Source organism: Setaria viridis, chromosome 4 (genome assembly GCF_005286985.2).
Source record: "Setaria viridis chromosome 4, Setaria_viridis_v4.0, whole genome shotgun sequence".
In the NCBI taxonomy this organism is placed as follows: domain Eukaryota; kingdom Viridiplantae; phylum Streptophyta; class Magnoliopsida; order Poales; family Poaceae; genus Setaria; species Setaria viridis.
Window position 1 is genome coordinate 18,257,125 of NC_048266.2, and position 15,516 is coordinate 18,272,640.

General features: G+C 46.7%; 1 protein-coding gene across 1 annotated transcript; it reads right to left on the reverse strand.

The window, feature by feature from the left end:
- Positions 1 to 8,890: 8,890 nt before the first annotated feature.
- LOC117853215 (formate dehydrogenase 1, mitochondrial) lies at positions 8,891 to 12,837 on the reverse strand. The gene is made up of 6 exons (XM_034735594.2): positions 12,676 to 12,837; positions 12,123 to 12,294; positions 10,610 to 11,150; positions 10,404 to 10,528; positions 9,897 to 10,009; positions 8,891 to 9,270 (listed from the first exon to the last, which is right to left on the reverse strand). Exons 1-6 carry the CDS (start codon positions 12,739 to 12,741, stop codon positions 9,157 to 9,159), a joined length of 1,131 nt encoding a protein of 376 aa, XP_034591485.1. The 5' UTR covers positions 12,742 to 12,837; the 3' UTR covers positions 8,891 to 9,156.
- Between the last annotated feature and the right edge of the window lie 2,679 nt (positions 12,838 to 15,516).

Genomic DNA, 15,516 nt, shown 5'->3' on the forward strand with positions numbered 1-15,516 from the left:
TGCAATGGATATGATTGAAACCTGACCATTGCTAACCTTTTGGCTTATTTTGCTAATCAGCCATCCTTGGTTTAAACACTTGGATGGAGTAAGTATGTGTATATGCTGCAACTTTGTGCTTCTTTTGTTGTTGCAGTAAGTATATAGATGTATGTGCTGAAACTTGTTATATTGGATGACTATGTGCTAGAACTTATCATGTTGAATAAGCTAGTAAGCCTTTTATTGTAATGGTTGGACATTTGGATGGAGTTGGAATATATTGCGATTAGATGCATATATGGATGTATTGGAATTTATTTTATGTGGATTGGCATTTGAAATTTGGTTTTAGATCCTCTTGTTGGGTGATATTCATGACGGTTTCGACTCTCATGAAAATAAAATTTTGTGCTGTTGTCTAATTTTCGTGACGGTTTCAACTCTTAGGAAAACATGTGTTTGTGATGGTCTGAACACCATTTTTGTGGCAGTGTGCTCTCATGAAATAGTATATTTCCTGTGACTTATTGGAACACTCACGAAATATTTTTGTGGCCGTGTGCTCTCACGAAATACTATATTTCCTATGAGCTATTACAACACTCACAAAATTTATTTCATGACGGTGACTCTCACGAAATACAGCAATAAACCGTCATGAAAGTACCAATGCAAACCTGATGGGAGCATCATTTTCGCGAGGGTGGTTCCCGTCATGAAAATAATCCATGGCGGTGAACTCTCACGAAAATGGTATTTTCGTGTGTCTATTATCATGAGAGTGAATGCGTGACGGTCCACCCTCACGCATTATTTTCGTGAGAGTAAAACTATATTTCGTGACATTTTTTCACTCTCGTGAAATATCCGTTTTCTGGTAGTGCGTAATCAACCTCCATCGGCTCTTCCTTTATTATCTCCATCGTGCTCCAGGCTCTGGTGTATGCTCTTGCATGTATCTTAATTTTAGCCAAAGGAAGTAAGTTGTACGGCCCCATTTGGGAGGGCTTCAGCTTCGGCTTCTCCATCGGCTGAAGCTGGAGCCCTACCAAATGATGAGATGGCGAACGGCTTCGGCAGAGAAGCTTCGCGAATCGTGCTGACTGAAGCCATTTGACGGGGAGGGAGCCAAAAAAGTGGCTCCCCGCGGCTTCTCGTCATGTCTTGACATCCATGTCCCTGGAAGAAGAGGTGGGGGAGGGAGACGGAGAGCAACGACAGCTCAGGGAGGTGGCCGGTGGGCGCGCGGTTGCGGGCGATGGCGCAGCACGAGTAGAGGTCTGCGGCAGCGTGGGTGAGGCGGCCACGGCGGCGTGGGCGACGGTGCCGTGCGAGCAGAGGACCGCGGTGGCGCTAGCGAGGCAGCGGCGCAAGCAGAGGGCCACAGCGGCGCCGGCAAGGCAGCCGTGCAAGCCTTGCTGCAACAGCGTGGGCATAGGGAGACGGGGTGGGTGGAGGCGACAGAGAAGTGATAAGGCAGAGAATGGATAAAGGAGAGAGAATGGGAAGTAAAGAGAAAAAAGAATGGGAAGGGAAAATAAAAATAAAAGAAGAAAAAGAGAAAAGAAAAAAGAAAAAAAATATTATGGACATTTCACCTTTCTATCCATTTTAAACACCTAGCAGAAGCCGTTTTACCAAACGTTTTTCCAACCTGACCAGCCATAGCCAAAAAAAAAAACTATTTCACTAGAGAAGCCACAGCATGAGCCGAAACAGCCACAGTCACAACCCTGCCAAATGAGTCCACATATGCATGCAGCTTTTGTCCACCTGGAGGAATAAAATACTGGCCACTCTTGGTCGGACGGCCATCGGGCATGAAAATTAAACTTCCATCGACCAGTCCTTCTGCAGCTTTGGAGGTGTCGTGTATTGGCTCATAGATAATGCCGACCCTGATCCTGTTGCCATATATTATGTGTAATCCCCATCACTCCTCCATCACCAGAGCTACTGCACCCTAAGCTCTGGAACTACACCCCGATCGTCGTCAGCCTGGAACAGGATCTCCTCGAACCGGCTGTGCAGCTCCGCACACCGGCAGCCACGGCGCACCATCGCCGACATGTAGTCATCGAGTGATGATCCGTCGAGGTGTTGGACCGACAGTTCTTGAAGGAGGGAGCCCTTGGCATCGGCGCATCCATGACACCGTCAGTGGCGCTGTCACCATCGTTGTCATCCATGTCGGGGTCCGGCCTCCAATGCGGTAACAGCACGCTGACCTCGCCGTCAATCATCTTGGTGATGTGAGTCACCTTGTGGTCCGTGATGCCCAGCTCTGTCACCAACTCCATGGCCAGGTGTCGTGTCCGCATCGTTGTCGAAGGAGAAGTATACGGATCAGCAACTAAGTAGTCGTGGGAACCTGGAATGAGTACTAGTGGCCGATGTATGATTCATGTCTTTCAATCGGCCCAACTCCAGCACTAATGACCAATCAGTTGATGAGTTGATAGTTTGTAGTGCGAGCTAGCACTCATCAAAGGTCACCACTCCTTTAGGTCCAACAGCGTGTAGAGCACCCCAAATAGAATCTTATCAATTAAGTTGAGCTAAACAACAATTATGTCTAGTTGAAGCTTGTAATAATAAATCTGCAACACCCGACCAATCCAGAGAGGTTGCAAAGCTAGGCTCCAGTTGATGAAGTCCTGAAGAGTCTACTCGTTTCAAGAGGCTAACTATCCAGACACTTGAGTACTTGCTCTCCGCAGAAAGGGGTTGCATCCCAGAAGTACTCTACAGTGTGTATCTGAAGAGCCTCACAAGAGTAGCCTTGTGCGCAGACAATCACAACTACCGCACGAGCAAATATTAGGGTAGTTCGGGAGGTGCACTAAAACAAACAAGTCGATAAGCAATGCCAAATTGCGACAAGACTTCAAATAATTTATATTTTATTTCATGACATATTTATTTTACAAGGATTTCATGTTTTTACTAACAATTACTCAAAGTCTATCTGACCGGCTACCTCCTTAGCAATAGAAGCCACCTCTTGCAGGTACTGTTGGAACTTCTCATCAGAGCAGTCTTCGGCAATCCCTTCCGCAATAGGAGCCAAGTCAGCTTGTAGGTAGAAGGACTTCACCATGGCCAATAGCTACTTCGAGACGGGCTCTGCCATCTTCTAGATATAGCCGGTGATCCTCTCAAGCACATCCTTGAGTACCTCCGCCAAGGGGTGGGGCTCCACGCCTTCTGCCAGGGGTTCCACCATATCGGCGACGAGCTGAGTGGTTTCAGTTAGCTCCTTCAGAGCAAGTTTTGTTGCCACCAACTCAGCCTCATGCTCTCGGAGGATCATCATGATATTCACTAGGTCAACTTCTCCATCAGTGCGCAACTTTCGCTCTTTCTCCAGCTTGTGCTCCGGAGTCTCGTACAGAGTGGAAAACTTATCATATTGATCCATCACTCTGTAATACGAGTTCTGCTAGTTTGTGACGCGGCCCTAGAGATCTTCTTTCTCTTTGGTGAGCGCTACAACAACAACACAAAGAGCAAGTCAGATTCATCAAAGTACAAATTGGTACTCGAAGACCAGCGAGGGGTGACAACTTACCTTCCAATCAATTCTTCAATGCCTTGTTGCACTTTCGTAGGTGGTCCTTCCCTTCCGTGGCTTTCTGAACAAGATTCTAGTACTCAGTAGCCTAGCCATCGTACTTCATGAGTAGCCAAGAAGATTACTGTTTCTCTTTGGCTAGCTCCTATTCAAGCGCTTGAGCCCGCATGATGGTGTCTCCATAGCCTTGGATCATCTCTGATTTTCGGTGGGAGCGCTCGATCAGTTTCTGTAGAAATAGAGCAAGTACTCGTATAAGTAAAGAGTACTGATTTTAAGATGAAGACAATCACAGAAGAGAAACTTACCACTGTGGACCCGCCTACACGGCGGTGTATCTCCATGACCATGGCCTCCATCTCCACGGTGGTCAGAGGGTCAGCAAGCAGCTGGATCTTCTCTAGGTCCACACCTTCAGCTATCCACGGTTCCTCGTGCTCTTCGACGGTTGGCGCACCTAGAGGAACCAATGCTCGACTTATTGAGGGACCAGCTTCTGAACATGAGAAGGTGGCCACACCACTGCTAGTAGATGGCCCCACCTCAGACGGCGGACTAACGGCCAGCACTAGGGATGGCAACAGGGCGGGTTGGGGTCGGGTGGAGCAATCGCGGACCCGTCTCAAAACCCGAGAATAAAACCCTCCCTGAACCCGAACCTTATTTCAGGTGATAACTTGCACCCGCCCCCGAAACTCGAGCAACAGTGACAGAACTCGAGCCGACGCAGGGCGCTCTCGAGCGAGGGGGCGACGGGCGTGGGTGGCCGGTGGCGGGGCGAGGGGGCCGAAATGTACACTTTGAGGCCTCGTGGGTCACCTGTGGGAGGAAGTATAAACCCGCCCCTGCCCCGCTCAATTTCAGGTCCCCGAACCCGCAAACCCACGGGGGAAAACAGACCCGCCCCCAACCCCATCGGGTTTAAAACCCGTGGGTTTCGGGTCCAAACCCGCCCGACTGCCATTCCTAGCCAGCACTTGCAGAGCCCCGGCAACTTCAACTTCAACTTCTGGCTTGGGGGCTACAAGCGTAGCCTCGACTCCAGCAGTAGTCGCCACCTCTGCCTCGGTCTCCACCTCCGACTCGAGGGCTACCAACGTCGCTACCACTGAAGAAGTAGTCGCCGCAACGGGCTCGGCCACCGGCAGCTCGAGGGCTGGTACTACAACAACATTAAGTGATGCAATAACATCGTGCATGAGTGCAGCGACAAGGGATACAACACCTGGAGTGACTTCAGGTGTAGACTGCTCCTCTAGCGGTGGAATTGCAAGCTCCAGGATGAGATCTTGGGCTGAGCGGCTGCTACCATCAGCCCCAGATTTCGGGCTTGGGCCCCCAATGTCCACGCTGGCATATTTTCTAAAAAAGACAAGTGTCAAAGCACGTTGCACGGCAAAATCAAGTCACAATCAGTACTCGGGTACTTACTTTGTGGATCGCCTTATCTTCAAGGAGGACTCTGCCCCCAGACGCAGGGACTTGATTGTGAGCAACGGCTTCTTTGGCGCGGCTTGTTGGATTGCAGCTTGATCCTCGCTAGCCTTGGCTGCCGTCTCCACCCCTTGAGTAGTCTACGCCGTGAAGGGGTTGACCCTAGCTACAGGAGGCTTCTCGTAATCCTCCAGCTTGATGACTTCCTTAATTGTCGGCAGCTCCTATTGCACGCCTTCCGTAGTCGTCTTTTTCGCATATGTCTCCTCCTCGACTACCTGCAATTCATCCATGTCAGAATCAAGGTAGGCATGGCAGTAAGGAAAACAACTTACGAGTACTCGATCCTCAGGATCTTGTCCTTCTTCGAATGGGATTACCAGAGCGGGGACTTCATCAGCAGTAGGCAGTTTCTTCACTGCTCTCTTGACAGTGACAGTGTGCTTCCTATTCAGGGGTGGCACCAATCTAGCCTCCATGTCATCTTCGGCTTCATGCTTCCAAGTCCTGGAGGAAGATCCTGCCTTGTCTGACGAACGAGGCTTGACAACTAACTTCTCAGCAGCCTCTGAATTAGAGCTGCTGAAGGAGGAAAAACACTTCGATTCCTCTTCCTCCTCTTCAATCGCCTTCTGTAGATCCGCAGTGGTATGTACACGCGGAGCGACGTCTGAGCCATCCGATCCGGGTGGAGGAGGAGCGGAGCAAAACAAGTGAAGTTCTTCCTGCAACAGAAGACAAGTCAGCAAATTGACAAGTGCAAAAATTAGTACTCGGGGTTGCAGGCCATGGGTACTTACACTATTTGGCGGGTTGGCGGTGTAGTGTTCTCGCACGATCATCGGGATCACCCTGGCATGCTTGAAGAGGCGCCTCAATCGCACCATCACCTCATCCACGGACAAGTCTTCAAACGTCATCCAAGATGGGTCATTGGGACTTGAGTAATCGTATCCCTAGGTACAGCGCAACTGCAATGGTTGGATCCGCCTCCTCATGAAGCTGAAGGCTACGCCGATGCCGGTCAACCCTTCCTTCTTGAGTACCGCGATCTTCTCTAGAAGTTCGGGTAGTTGAAAGCTATCTGCATGGCTTGGCTCGTCCAACCAGCAATTATTCTAGACTGGGCAGTGGCCGGTCACCTTGGGAAGTCGAGGCTGGTGATTTTCAACATAGAACCACCTCCCTTTCCAGCTAGAGTGGGAGTCTATCAGCTGATAATCCAAGTATAAGCCCTTAACTTGCTCCCGCAGTTGGATTTCTACCCCCTCCCCCAACTACTTCTGTGTGGTTCATCCTGGGTTAGGGCTTCACTCTAAAGAACTTGCGGAACAATTGGAAGTGTGGCTGAATCCCAAGGAAAGCCTCGTGCAAGTGCACAAAGATGGCTACATGCAGAATTGAGTTGGGGTTGAGGTGGACTAACTCCAACCTATAGTAATTCAGCAATCCGTGGAAGAAATCAGATGTGGTCAGAGCCAAAGCTCGCTCGATGAAGTGCGAGAAGATCAATGTCTCGTAGGTGCAGTTCTCCATCGGCCAGGGGTTGCCAACGGCGGCCCTCCAGTTGATGAAGTCTTGCTCCTGGAGAAGGTTGGCATCCACCGATGCCTGGATGTCTGCCTCTTTCATCACGGACTTCTTCCAGGCACACGCTTGATTCGGTGGCGCTGAGTGGTCAGTCTTTCCATACTTCGGCGCTGGCAATTGGATCTCCTTTCCTTCTTCGTAGCCTTCCGCTTCTTGCTCTCTGCCCCTTACTGGAGGTCACCTTCTTCCCCATTCGTGTTGCCACAAGGGTCTTCTTGCGCATACGCTCGGGGGCTAAGCGGTGGGGGAGGGTGGCGCTCGAGCTCAAGGATCGCAAGCGGCAGTGCTAGGGCTATAGTGTGGAAAATGAATGGGCAAATGGCTCAGGTGAAACAGAAGGGTTGAATTCCTCCGTTATTTATAACCGTAGCACAGTTAAAATAGAGGCAAAATTAAAGGAAATATTCCTTTTTAAATGCCCAAAGTTATCGCTGGATAGTTTCCAATTTTTTGGAAGAGATAAGGATACTATTGGCGAATAGTCACGTTGACCGGTGGTTGACCCTTATACCCAAATTAGTCGTATCATCGACTAAAAAGTTTTTTCTTTGGGTTTTAAGAAAAAAGAGATATAAAATTACAAGATTGACCATCAGCCAGATTCTTCGATTCAACCTAAGGCTCGAGGGCTACTCCATATGGAGTGCGATTTCCATCGCACTTCCATATAAGATTCAAGACCAAGTTAAGTGAGGCTTGAGCACATTCTAGCTGCATAGCAGTACTCGAGTATGTTTGAAGCCTCAATTCGATGGAATACTCAAAGAGCACCACAAACTAGTCGGAGACGTCTACAGAAGTACTTAGGACTGCTGTATTTGACTAAAAAGTACTCGGAGGTTTGTCTTCCATACATCTATGGGCCCAATAGAAGGTTTGGACAGTCCTAAATATGGGGATGTACACCGAGCGTGTCATATATGGAGACGACGGTGCAGGGCGGCGTGGTCTACGTGGAGGACAAGAGCTAGTCGAGGATTAGGAAACTACTCGTAACCACTAGAGTAGGACTATTTAGTCGAATTCGACTAGTATTCTTGTAAATAAACGATATGTAACCCTACCGCCGGCAATATAAGACGGGCAGAGATCTCCTCCTAACAAGTTCAATCCAATACAATACAACCAACACATAGGACGTATGGTATTACACGACATAAGTAGCCCGAATCTATCTAAATCGTGTGTTGAAGCTCACTTTCGAGTTCCTAATCTCGGCGAGCCCCACGTATAAAACACTACCAAGCGGTACCCCCTCGATAGGTTGCCGGGTCTAAACACCGATACTTTCTCCATTGCCATGCTAATTGATAACACAAACAAGCATATAAGATGTGTGCTACGACAATTGATCGAACACATATTTAATGATTTCAAATTTTCGATGAATCCCTTATTTGTAACCCATGCTAATTGGAGCAAATTAACAATTATTTGTTTTAGTGCTAAAAAAGTATCTCTATGTTTACTTATATTGTATTGGATTGTACAAATATTCATATGTTGTTATGTAATTTTCTTCTAAGACCATTGTCTACATAAAAATGTTCCTCTGGACCGTTAGTGCGCAAGTCAAATTTTGAGCCATAGCGCTCAACATTTAATCGGCAATTGAATAAGCTCAAACACGATGAAGTTTGTATGTGGGATTCCACCCTAGGTGGGTTAGTAAACTAACGCCTAAATCGACTGCTAGAGTAACACTACTACTTGACCCCCTTATGCTGAAATCCTAGCTACACCCCTGAGTGCTTGTCTCCCCCGTTCCCGATCATCTTCATGCATAGCTGCTGTTCGGGTGCTCGCCTTCCGTTCGAGCGGAGCGAAGTCAAAGCCGTAGCAAGCAGCGCCAACGCTTTATGAGAGAGCCGAAGCCAGCTGCAGGATCAGCATGTTGGAGGCGCACAAATCGTGAGAGAACGACAGGGCGCCGTGGCGGCGAGACCGGAGTCACCGGACGTGGGCGTGCTTCGGGGCTCGGGGGACACGCGACGGCGACTGGGCGAGGAAAAAGACTTTGGTACCAGCCGGAGCTCTGCCTGCGGCGCCAGCGCGCGAGCAACCCCGGCGAGCAAAAGGCGAAGCGATGATAGATGGATTGTTGTTAGTACAGTGGTAAATTCCAGATAGCTGACGTTTAGGCAACATTAGATGAAACTTTGGCTACCAATAAAATTGAAAGTATATATTTAGGATGGATACTTTCGTAGACAGAATCGGATAATTTTAAAAACGTCGACTATTTGACCGAGGGAGTATTTTAAAAGGATTTAAACACAAACATTCACTGGAACTCAAAACATATATGCCTTTCCGGTGAAAAAAATGCTTTATAAACAGAAGGGATAGCACCAAACCAACACAGATGTTCCAGCCGAGACTAACCACAGAACGTCTGGTACGATGACAGGAAATAAAGCTATAGCTCACCCGAGTGATTTAAGTCTCTGAGAACATTACAGCAAAGGCATCCCTTATTTATTTCCGATGGCCGACAGATCTCTGAGAACATTACTACTCATACAGCAACGGAACAACGGTTTCTTCCTTGCAATCTCTTCAGGAAAAGAGAAATATCACTGATATTGGCTGGCGAGCTGGCCTTCCTTGACGATGTAGTTCTGCACGGGGAAGTCTTCGCCCTTGAAGTACCTGTCCAGCATGTCCTTCACACCCTCTGCGTATCGCAGCTGCACCAATTGTTTCTTCAGTGTTAATCATTCCAGATATGGCCAGAAAGCATGTGTGACAGTAGATAGAAAACAGAGTGGTGCATAACTGCATATAGTCTATGGTTCTATATGGTGCGCGTGCACTGAACTTGTCATCAACGTGAACGTAGGTAGCCAGAATATTAAACCTGAATCTTACAATCTTATGGCCTCAACTTGTCACCAGCAGAAATGGTCAGATGCATGTGTGGCAACTCTGCTTTAGTTAGATATATCATAATTTAACTCGAGTTCTCAGTATGATTTATTCTAGTAATCCTTAACATGATTGCCATTCTAACAAGAAAATTTGGCACCAGTACTCATGAATTCTGAGTGCTGGCTGCCTTGCTTTCGGTGACAATGTGCATTGTTTTTAACGTATCACAATGAAATATGAGCAACAGGGGAGTTATTTGCCCGCTCAAATGGCTAAACGAATGACATACAAATTAGTTATAGCTTATGGTAGGACATGATCACATCACACCATGAGAAGTTGCAACGGTGCTACCTTACTAAGCTAATGCAAGAGAAACTGATACCAAGTTCCTACGAGGTATTAGAGTTTAGATTCAGGTAGTAAAGAAAACTCGGAAGCTGACCTGAGCATCAATTGTAGTCCCAGAGATGTGAGGGGTCATGGCATGGTTCGGCATGTAGCGCCAGGGGTGATCCTTTGGTGCCGGCTGGGGGAACCACACATCACCACCGTACCCTGATAAATGGGAATGAGATGCTCCATGTTAGAGTACATACTGGTCAATACAGGAATATAGGTTACACTGTTTCCCTATTCGTCAAATAAAATGCAGTAATGGTATGTCAAGAGTAATGACTCTGATTTGTATCCAACAAAACAATGTCACAGAAAGAATACTCAAATAGGAGCAGAGTGCTTATGGTAGTACCTCGGTAAATTTTTAAAATTAAATATAAAAAATCACACCATTGCCTCAGATTAGTTTTAATACTGAATTCACAAAATGCGAAGCATGACAAGCTTAATGAAAATTATATACTTCATGGACCCCATCAGTAGAATCAGGCCAACTTATGAAAGAACACTGGTATGTAAAAAGCTAAAGAAATAAATGAATGGACGTAAGTACCAGCAATGTGACCACTGGAACAAGCGTCTGCAACTGCCTGAGTATCCATGATTGCACCTCGAGCATTATTCACTATTATTACACCTTTCTTCACCTTTGCAATCCTCTCTTTGTTAAACATGCCTCTGAACGAACGAGCAACCAAAATTCAGGAAAGTCATATGTATAAAGATTTTGGAAAGGACAAGTACATGATGAACACAAACCTTGTTTTCTCGGTGAGAGGTGTGTTGATCACAATAACATCACACTTTGGAAGCATAGCATCCAGGTCCTCTTCAAACTTGGCCCCAATTTCTTTCTCAAGCTCTGGGTCGATCTTTAGTCTGTCATGGTAAAGCAGGTTGCAGTTGAAGGGCTTAAGACGCTGAAGCAAGAGCCTGCCGATACGACCGGCCCCGACAGTTCCAACAGTTTTTCCTTCAAGATCATAAGCTCTGTGGGCAATGCCTGCGACGTTCCACTCACCCTGAACCACCTGTTGATACCCAGGCAAGAAGTTCCTGAGCAGAATGAGAATGCGCAAGAGCTCATCTTCTGCCACAGAGACGGTGTTACTTCCAGTAACCTCTGCCACAGTTAAGCCTGCAGCAGCGGCTGCTGGCAAATCAATATGATCAGAGCCGATTCCAGCCGTGAGAAGAAGCTCAAGGTTCTTTGCCTTCTTAATCCTCTCTGCAGTAACATAAGCTGGGTGGAACGGGGTGGTAATCAGGACATGCATGTCTTCAATGTGCTTCTCCAGTTCTGGAACAAGAACAATAAACATTTAGTGAAAATAAGCACGAGTCCCACGAAAACAGCACTTTTATAATACAAAAATAATGTATAGTAGTTTTGTCATTGATTAGAGGAGGTAATTCTAGGACTCGAAGCCCCAAACCATGGGGGGGTGGGTAGGTTATAAATAACCTGTGCAAGGGCCCACCACCAAGCCACTGGTGGCTGGCCTGTGTCCCTCAGGGCAGCCACGATGTAGAGAAAAAGTGGTCTTTATAAGCCTACATGGCCTGGCTCACCATTGTGCAAGTACCTTATATGTAGCCATTATCATATAGCCCAACCATAAGAATAAAATAACATAATATCTCTCTCCTCTTCCCTTTCTCTATGTGGCTGATTGGCTGGATAAATTTTTTATGTGCTAATGGACCCTGCTTACAACCCATCCATGGCTCACCATTACATAACAACAGTCAGAACTACAAATCTATGTAAAAAATAGTTGTATACCATCATCTTAGTAAACTAAAGCATACAAAAGTGTTCAGGTTAAATATGCAGGTGTAAGCCAGTATGACAAGCTTAAAGCTAATTCCAGCGTAATTCCTGAATTGCGTGAAAAGTTGGATAAGCTAGAGGTTACTGCTACTTATCAGCCATCAATCATTTAATCAAACAAATGGCTGAACCAAATAAAGAAAACAATTTCTCCCTCTGCCATGAGCCATGGAAATTGGAACAGATGAAAGATCGCTGCTCTATAAATATTAAAAAAGAAGAGCAGTCATCGTTGGCATCATATTGCATATATGCATTGGGTAACGACCTAAACAGTAGTGATTTTCATGTAAAGAAGGCACCATACATGGACTATGAATGCTTCTATGACACTATATCAGGATTTTACGAGTCAAGAAGTACTGTAGACTTGAGAACAAAAGAAGGAAACAACAATAACAACAACAACAGTAGCACCGATCCTTGGAGGCTACTGACCACAGTTGGGGCCCTCCTTGTCATCGGTGACAATGTAGTGATGGCCCTGCGATTCGAGCCAGTTGCGGATGCCGAGTGCTCCCTCCACGCATCCGACGAAGTTGGGGTTCTTGTCGGCGTACTCGCCGGCCTTGTAGAACACCCCCACGATCTTCTTGCTGCCTGCAGATGTCTGCGGAACAGAGAGAGAAGCCAATAAGTGGACAGTCTCTAGAGTTTGTCTCATAGATAGATCGGATTGCTTCAGCATCCAAAATTCACGGCAGAAAAAAAATCCGATGGGAACGACTCTCTGTTAAATTTCACATAGGAGGATGAACAAAGAATTTCACTGAAGGCGTGAAAATCGACGGTTTTTGGAATTCTCCCACCCAGATAATCACACACACCGAGCTAAAGCAGAAGAATCGCAAGCGAAATTTTCTGAAAGGCTCGGCTAGGGAACCACGATGGATCAACAGCCAAGCGAGGATTCCGCAGCGAGAAAAGCGGGGCACAGAAACGAACGCAACGATAGAGGGGAAGGGGAGGGTGGAAGGATTGGAATCATTACGTGCGCGGCCCTTGAGCCGATCGCCCGGTCGACCAGCTGCCTCGCGGCCGCCCTCCACATCGCCATGGATCCGCGGAAGGAGAGGGGGAAGAACCACGCGGCGGAGCGGTGGGGAGGAGAGTGTCGACGGCTGATAGACGAGGAAGAAGAGCAGGGGAGTATCGAGTGGACTGCGCGTACGGGTGGAGATAAAGGCCAGCCCGGGCGGGCGACGGCTAGTGGGCCCCGCCAGCCAGCCGTCACGGGAAAGGTGGCCCGCCTGCGGCGGTCCACGTGTGCGGCGGGTGGGCGAGGGTGACTGCACACCGGAGCGATGGTCCCGGCCGGAAACGTGGACGGGGACGGAGGTCTCCGTTATTTTCTGTATGACAGCCGGGTCCAGTATCCAAGTGGGTCTACTCATCTGTGACCGTACGCGGAGATAGTCAATTTAGGTTCGGTACGTGTTTCTCGGGTTCTGGCTTCAGGATAATCATTAGACCAGCTTACTGGTTACCAATTTTGGCGAGTCTATCGTCACAAAAGAGGAGCAGCGTGAAACGGCGCCGCCACCTGGGTGCAGGGAAGGTAGCGAATGCACGAAGCACGCCGTCCATGGACAGGTAGTTGGCTAAGGGCGTCGTGAAGACTGACAATCCGGAAACTTTCGTATAATCGTATTACTACAAGTACAACTGAGGTGCAGCCATCAAAATCTCCATATACTTACCAAAAAAAACTCTAAACACGATTCGGTCCTCGTCCCTGAGACCATCTATTTGCTCCTCCCCACGTCGACTTGTGGGTGTTTTTTCCCGCTCCGTGCGAGCCGTGCATCCCGCGCAACACGCTACAACATAGCATACTCGTTCAATCTTGAAAAAAATATGAAATTATATACATGTCATGACTGTTAGCCGTAAGCAACTTCTTTTATGTTACCAATTCTCCATCTTTTACCACAAATACAACTTGGAAAGCAAACCATCATTGTCTTTGACATGCATAATCTGATCAAGTCGGCAGGACACACATGTTTAGTTAGACATATATATATATATATATATATATATATATATATATATATGAACCTCCCAAAAAGGTATAATTTTTGAAATTCTATTGCATGTACATTAGTGAAGAAAAAAGAGAAGATAATGTACCACAGCAGCAGCCGATATTTGCGTAGGAAGAGGATCCGGCCATGGGCCGCTTGCACACAATTTTGACATCCCTGGGCTTGTCATCGTGCACGGGCCACGCGCCCATCACCATTGATGCACGTCGTTGTCTTGGCACAATAACCGCATGATATGACCCATCCAGCCATCTCTTGACGTCTATGACTACTAGCATCCTCACCTGTCTCTCATCACCCCACCACCTCACCGGCCACCATCGCCACCACCAGTCGTGCATGTTCCTGCATCCCTTCCTTTTTAAGCTTCCGATTGTGGATCCTCACTAAGCAACCCTTCCTCCTTTCATAGTTGCATTGCAACATCATCCACACAATCCCTCATCAAATCGGACAATGTCTAGAAGTGGCGAATGTGGGTTTGTTATCATGGTGGTGATTGGAGATGTCTAGATCTAGTGGAATCCTTTAGTTGGTTAGAGTGTGTGGTACTGCATCGACACTACAGTGATGGATCCCATATCGCGACGACCTTCTTGAAACAGTGCGGTTTACTTCCCCTCTTGGCTTCTAATGACGTCGAGCCACAACTAACTTCCTAGTAATTACATATGCACAGCCTAAGGACCATGACGACATGTTTCAATGAAACTCTATGCTAAATAATTCAAGCTCCCTTTCATAACGAGAGCCCCACAAGTTCATTTTAGGTCCTAAAATTCAATGAGTATGAAAACAAGGACAACAACCCTAGTTTTGCTTTTGATTTTCACATAAAAAATCATGATTTATAATGTTTTGGGTTGAGCGTATTTTTTAGCCACGTAGCAATGACAGGCTAGATGGCATTAGATGCAACACTCATATGTATTTAGGGTGTGATTGGTTTCTACAAGTGGCTCAACCAGGTCCATGAGATATAGGGGGATACTAGTTTGATTGCCTGGTCCAGCCATCGTGGTAGGTTGTTGACGTGCAAAAGCGCCCCTTCAGTCAGGTCCCGAGAAAATGTGAGAATAAGTCATTTTCATATGGTCAGGCTTGCGTAGTTCACCGACGACTGCATAGGGTGAGTGTGTGAGAGAAAAAATAGATTTGTGTAGGCAACCAAACGACGTCCTCATCTGGTATGGCTGGGTGCAAACATCATTAACCAAATGAAAATCCTAGCCATCGCGGGCCTGCATGCGAGCGAGATTGCAGTCAAAACTAATCACACCCTTAGACTTCAGTATCGATAAACTCACGTACAACCCTAAACGATAGAGCGGTAGTACAAGATAGATAATAATCATATTCGAGCGCACATATTTACATATTCGGCTCTATATTTGGTAGTACTCCTTCTGTTCAAAATTACTATTTGTTTTGCTTTTTTAGATATATAGCTTTTGCTACTTGCATATTAAAAAGCTAGAAAGCTAAAAACCAAGAGTAATTTAGGACCTTTTGTTTGAGCGGTAGCTTTTAGAGTTTTTTTGAAAAATTGAGCGGCAGCTTTTAGAGTTTTTTGAAAAAATGTTGCTGTTTTTTTTAAAAGACAACACTAACTTTTAGAAGATGTATTTAGCTTTCTTAGCTCAGAAAGATACAAAAAGCTTATAAAACCGAGCTTTTCAGCTTTTTACGTAAACTAAGCTTTTATGAACTTCCAAGCTGTACAAGAACTTTATTGTTGTTTGAGCTTCTAACTTTTCACGCGGAAAAGCTATCACGAAGCTGAA